Below are 6,811 nucleotides of genomic sequence, written 5' to 3' on the forward strand. Positions count from 1 at the left end.
GGCCCGAACGGATTGCGGATCTGCCCGATGGGTTGCAACTTTAATTAAAAAATATTAAGTTTTAGAGATTTTTTGTATTTTTGAATTTCATGTGGACAATAATTAGTCTTCTTCATTTTTCATTCTACACTTTTCCACTCGATCCCACATTATCAACTTTCACGTTCCACCTCGAAGAATTATTCCATCATCCCATCATTTGCCACTACTATCTTACCAACCCCAAAGCCAATCAAGACAAAATTAAGAACTACCCCATCAAAAAATTTCAATATATTTATCATTTTATTAATGATTCAAGTAAGATATGATTTTTAATTTTAATATAGAATTAATTATGAAAAATGCCAAAATAACGGAACACAAGCTTTAATTAAAATTGCTTGATTTAATTTTGATTTATCTTTGTTCATGACGTAGTTGATCGAGATGAAAGGCTTCTCTCCAATTATTATTGAAGAAAACTATGAAAATTTTATATAATTCTATAACTAAGAAGAAAAAATATCTAAAATTTAAAATTATTTTATAGAAGAAAATTTTGATACAAGAGATTTTTTTCGAAAGTTTTTAGGCTCGAATAGCCCGATGGGTTAGCTCAAAACCCGGCGGGTTAGGGTTAGGGTTGAAAAATTACGACCCAAAAAATTCATAACCCGAATAACCCGCACCCATATAGCCCTATAACCCGAGTGGGTTGGCCCGATTGACATCCCTACTTTATCCACCAAAAAAAGACATAAATGTGTATGACACGAGTTTTAATGTGCAATTGATAAAGTAAGAGAAATGAAAGAGGAAGAGAAAACAAGTGTTTGTGGGATCCATATTATTAATAGTGGTATTTTAATATTTAAAACTTTTCATATTTAGAAATTGATCTAATTTTGTTGGAAAGCCTAAAATGGTAAAATTAGTCTATTTTTTTTGGACTAAGGTAGTATTGTTATGGGCTTCACTAATGTGCATATTTTGAGTATTTATTGAGGTTATAGTGATCAGTTTAATAAATGCCAAGTTATGATCAAACAGGAATATGAACATCAAATTTTGTTGCCAAATATTAGGAAAATGATTCTTTTGTATGGCTTCTCTTGCTGCTTTTCAATTTCCAAGCTAAAATGAGAAAGTACTGAATTTGAAGTGGAAAATGTAAGAAATGGACATATGGCAAGATTCTCATTTTTAGCATTCTTCATAGATCTACTGGCCTGATTCAAAGAATGATTAGGATTTTGAAATCTCTGATAGAGCATATTTCTTCACTCTTTTGCTTACTCTGTTTGCTTGTTTGCGTTGAAATAATGTAACACTGCATAGCTGAATACAGTTCTGATGCGCTCGAGCATTCAGATCCGGACAGGCCCAAGAACGACAAGGCCACCATTGTCTCCGACACAATCCAAGTGCTCAAGGCTCAAGAAAGAGCATGCACTAAGAATCACACGACGTAAAGATTCCTCGTACAGCCATTGCAGAGCCTTTTCTGCGCTCTCACGTGGTTTCTTGAACAGCTGACACAAGAGAAAAATGAGATACGGAATGAGAAAGCTTCTCTGAAATCCAATGTTCAGAACCTCGGGGCACAGCAGCAGCCAACTCAAGGCTCCATGGTCCCGTGGGATCCTCAACTAGTGATGGCACCATCGCATCCGTTTCCTGTTGCTGTTCCAATGCATCAAGCAACAAAGGCGCCGCCTTCATTAGCCAACCAGCACCAATTTCCCTGACAATGTGTCAGTTTCTAGGCCAGTAGATTCCAGCAGGAGAGGAACTGCAAACTCCAACGACGTTGCAACTGATTTGGAACTTAAGATACGAGGATCGAAGGTTGGTTTCCTTTTATCTACAACAAGGTGTGAAGTGAATCAGAAATTTTTTAAGTGTTTTGCAAAATTGTGCAGGAATTGTCAGCCAAGAAACGGTAGTGCAGACACATTCGAGGCTCGTTTCAGTTTACAGTTGAATAAATGTTGTTGATGATGATGCTTGGAAGAGATTCTGAGCTGATAGAGATAACAAAAGACTTGTACACTTCACCAGTTCTCCTGTAAATTATCTGGAAGTAGATGTCACGTTCTTCTATACTTGAGCAAATTGTCAAAAAAACAAATTAAGTCTAGTCGACAACTTCTGATCGATCTCGTGATTTTGGAAATCAATCAGAAAAATTATTAAGTTTGGAGGTTCTCAATCAATTGTCATGGTGAAAAAAATTGGTCACCTACGTTCACATCTTTCAACCAATCGATGTTGATTGTTTAATTCAGCGGTGGTGATATCCACGTATAATTTTTTGGTTATCATATCAAATAATTTCACTTAAAGAATTACCATGCGCTAATTGACAACAAATTCAAACTTCATGATTTTTCAAAACATTTTCAAAATGGCATGACGGACCAGAATTTAAGCAAACTTCGTGATTTTTCGACAATTTGCATGATTTTTCATTGACAGGCCAGCATCACATATTCACATACATCATAATAGTACAACACCACAGTTGAAAGTAGCAACAACACATATTTACAGACTCCTCATTGTTGCCAAAATAATGTGAAGGCTTGCTTGCTCTTACTACCAAAAACCAGCAGTCTCCCAATGAAAATTGCTGAGCCTTCACATCTTGAGGGCAGCAGCTCGAGCCGCAGATGGGCTTGCCACGCCCCGAGAGCTCAGGCTAGCAGTTCTTAGAAGCCTGCGGAACTCAGACAAGCTGATCTTCCCGTCTTTGTCTATGTCTGCTTCTTCCAGCAGCGGGTCCAGCGAACCCCTTAGACATGTGTGCTGCGGTTCCATCAAAAAAGAACATACTCCATAAGTCCGGTTTCCATACTTTGAAAGAAGCAAACGAGGTACTACTAACTAACTAACCATTTTGAGTTCGTCCGGAGTTATGTATCCATCTTTATCAACGTCGAATTTCTCAAAAGCTGCCTGCGACCTGTGGTGCCATTTCTCCGTATCGTGCTCCTCCAGCTGATGGACGTGTAGGGTGGCTGCAACAAACTCTGAGAAATCTACAAGTCCATCGGTGTTGCTATCAATCTGTTTGACGCGAGCAAATATACAATACAAGAGCGATCAGAAATGCACGAATAAGAACTTGAGCTTATACTGCACGAGGAGGAAAAAGAAGGCAATATACCGCTTGAAGGATTTCAAGAACTCGTGAGTCCTTCATTCTCCAAGGAAGATCCTTCTCCATGGCCTGTACAATGCATACGATAAGGTACCATATAAACAAACAGCAGATGCAGTCTAGCATATTCCCCGAAAAGCAACTAACCTGTCTCATTTCCTCAAGACTGATGACACCATTTTTATCCACATCAATCGCGTCAAACTGATCTCGTAGATCCGATATTTCCTCTTCGTCGAGTGTGCTAGCCAATGCCTGGCACATTAAAATTCACAACTATTGAACTGCCGCCTCTGTGTATTTATCATTTACTACCTACTATTTCACTAGCACGAAAGAATGACTAACCCGAAGAGCAAACTGCTTAAATCGACTGTATTTCACAAATTTCCTCATGTTAGATAGAACGGAGATGTCTAAAGGAATCTCCGAAGCTTCGCCTCCTTCTCGAACCCAAGGATGTGCTGCACAAGCTAAAAGCATCACTACACTAACCCAAGCGCAGCTAGGTGTACACTTGTTATAACATATGGGAAAACGGATGGCAATTAGTTACTAGCTATGAAGATAAATGGGAGGCGTAGGACATACACAAGGCCTGGGCCGCAGTAAGCCGTGCTTGAGGATTTTTTACTAGCAATTTCTTGACAAAATCTTTTGCAGCATTGCTAATCCCAGGCCATGGTTTACGGCGAAAGTCAGGTTTGTTCCTCAGAACCTATAACACACGAAAATTAGAGTCATAAACAGACTAGCATATATATAACAAAATGGACTAACAAAAGTAAAAAAGGAATCAATGAGATAAAACAGAAAAATGCATTTAGTTGATGGGCCCATAAATTCTAGTTTTACATTCATATCCACCAAAAAATGGGATCATATAATCCAGATATGGAATAAGTGAAAAAGACATAAGTATTTCACCTCCTTAAATATGCCATCCTCGGTTTTGTCCCAGAATGGCCGCCTTCCACACAGCAAGATGTAAGTAATTACACCAATGCTCCATACATCTGATTCGGGACCGGATTTACGTTTTAATACCTCTGGAGCTACATAATATGCACTGCCAACAATGTCTTGGAATTTCTTTCCTGATAGAAATTTGAAGGATTTTGACGAATGAGTAATTAATGCAAAGAATCTCCATAGATTTGCATTTAACATGGAATATAAAATGTCATGTACGGATCTGCCCTAAATGTTGTCGATAAAATAGTAGGTTCTTCATAATATCTGAGTTGGGATCTAATACCTGGTCTAATGAAGTCTGACAAACCAAAATCTGTGGCCTTCAGATGTGAATCCTCTTTTGGAGACTTAAATAAAAAATTCTGCAGGAAAATAATTTAAAGAGTTTAAGGATCAATCGAGTACTCTCTCAACATAACCAATGGAACACACTAACCTCCGGCTTCATATCACGGTGTACAAGACCATGTAAATGGCACTCAGCTGCAACTTTTAGCATCTGCCTTACAACAAATGCTGCATCTTTCTCAGTGTATCGGCTATCCTTTCTGTTAGAATAATAAGCTTTAAGAGTTAGAAAATGATTCAAGCAAAGCAAAATCACATACAACAAATGCAATGAACAGAGAAAGATACTGCAAAACTTGGGGAATGCTTACTTTGATAGGATACGGTCTAGCAGTTCTCCGCCCTCACACAACCTAAACGACAAAAGTTGATAGTATGTCATTAACACCACTTCAATTACAAACGGCTCAATGCGGATTAATAATTTGTCTGGAAGACTTTAAGTTTTGAATACGAACTTACTCCATCACTATGTAGACATAAGAATCATCTTCAAAAGCATTATAGAAGTGGACCACGTTCTCATGGCCAGTTAAAGCCCTCAATATCTTGACCTCCCGCTTGACATCTTCGACAGCAATCGGAAGAACCATCTGATCATGTATTCAAGAAAATATTAGCTACACAGCTTATAGGTATCCATTATCCGAACGCCTCATATTCCTTGTGTATTTAATCCTCATTTCACAAGAAATCCATCTATCCAAAATAGATGCTATATATACACATTCATACCCAAATAGACTTAGACTTTCTAGAAAAGGAAATCATCTAATGACCTACACTATGCTTTTCCTCATTCAACTGTTTACTTAATAAGGGAGCAGAGACAATCTAGCACAGGAAATTTTGATCATTTGATTCCACTCACATCCAAAACAACACAATAAATGAAAAGTTCAACTAAAACTATGTAGAGTGTATGATCACTCAAAACTAGAGCTTCCACAAACCTCAAACAGGAAAACACAACAAATCAATTCAATAGTATAAAACAATTAGGCATGACCCAAACCAGCATATCAATACACAGAAACAAAGCTAATAAAAGTAGAAAAAAATGTACTAGCTAAAAACCTCACCTTGGCCTTGTCTATTTTCTTGACAGCAACACGATCTCCATTGGACTTATCAATCGCAACATATGTATAACCAAATTGGCCGTGTCCCAACAATTTCCCGATCGTATACCTCTTATCAAAATCCTTATCATATCCAAAATCTGTTCTTTTCCCACATGGAATCGCCCCAGTTGGCCTCTTGGAAGAACTCTTGAGATTGTGGTGAGATGGCTTCTTCTGCTGCTGACTCTTGTGGCTCTCTCTTGCTCTCCGATTGCGATCATTGTTAGAGCTCTCTTGCTTCCTAGGTACAGATTCCGGAGCCCCTGAGGCTGGTGGCTTGGCTGCGGCGGAGGAGCGGCGGTTGTTGACCGAAGTGCTGCTATTGGAGCCACTGACTTTTGAGGTTGAAAAACAGCTACCCATTTCTTAAAAGCACAAGAAAAAACCCCAAAGATTCCAACTTTATGTCTCAAAAATCAAGGGATTTGAATATTCAAAAAAGAGAGGATCAGTGAGGATGATCAGCCATAGACGTAAATTGAGCAAAAAGGGAGGAATATATATTGGAGGAAATATACTCTGTAATGGCGAAACATATTATACTAGTATTTATTAGAAGAGGAAACATTAGAGCAGATTTGAGGAAGAAGGGAAGAAGGAGATGGAGGTGGTGTGGTGGCCTATGGTCAAACAGACCTTATTTTCTAACTATTGTCATAAAAATACATTTATTCTCTCTATATAATTTCTATTACTGCTGACTATAATTTCTATTTTTCTCCTGCATGTGTTTTTTACTAAAATACCCAAAAGAGTGAGAAATTGTTTATAACGAATTTCGCAATTAATAAAATGAGGAGTCTGCTATCCCAGTCAACTGTTAAGCTCAATGTTAATTGTGCTCGTGTTGAATCATTAGATCTATTATTCGATTTATTGAAGTCTAATATGATCTGTGACTTACTTTATCGAAAAATAATGAAGCTAATTCTACTAGTTAAATTGAATAGATAATAGTAGTAATCCGTACTAGTTCTATTGTGTCGACTATGAAACTTATATATGTCATTTTTCATAACCTAGTACTGTGGTGAATCCAGAAATTTTAAATGGTTTTTCATTTTAGGAATCGAACTCGAGCCTTCGAATCAGATCATTCTACGAGCTATTCGTTTTAGTATATTATATTATATTAGTTTTTGTATTGTTCCAAATATCCTAATTTTTTTGGGAGGGAGCGAGTATATAGCTAGAGTTCAAAGTTATTGGAGTTTAATAA

The 6,811-nt window shown here is 37.5% G+C and overlaps 1 protein-coding gene and 1 pseudogene across 1 annotated transcript; one reads left to right on the forward strand and one right to left on the reverse strand.

Annotated features, from left to right (window-relative positions):
- The first annotated feature begins 588 nt into the window (after positions 1–588).
- LOC125210510 lies at positions 589–2,118 on the forward strand (annotated as a pseudogene).
- A 308-nt stretch (positions 2,119–2,426) lies between these two features.
- Positions 2,427–6,226, reverse strand: LOC125215305 (calcium-dependent protein kinase 28-like). The gene is made up of 12 exons (XM_048116687.1): positions 5,551–6,226; positions 4,931–5,061; positions 4,780–4,821; positions 4,557–4,668; positions 4,404–4,482; positions 4,073–4,242; positions 3,737–3,863; positions 3,494–3,609; positions 3,293–3,400; positions 3,152–3,214; positions 2,878–3,051; positions 2,427–2,790 (listed from the first exon to the last, which is right to left on the reverse strand). The coding sequence occupies exons 1-12, from the start codon at positions 5,953–5,955 to the stop codon at positions 2,623–2,625; spliced, it is 1,695 nt and encodes a 564-aa protein (XP_047972644.1). The 5' UTR covers positions 5,956–6,226; the 3' UTR covers positions 2,427–2,622.
- Positions 6,227–6,811: the final 585 nt, after the last annotated feature.

The sequence above is a fragment of the Salvia hispanica genome, chromosome 3, assembly GCF_023119035.1.
Source record: "Salvia hispanica cultivar TCC Black 2014 chromosome 3, UniMelb_Shisp_WGS_1.0, whole genome shotgun sequence".
NCBI classification, from domain to species: domain Eukaryota; kingdom Viridiplantae; phylum Streptophyta; class Magnoliopsida; order Lamiales; family Lamiaceae; genus Salvia; species Salvia hispanica.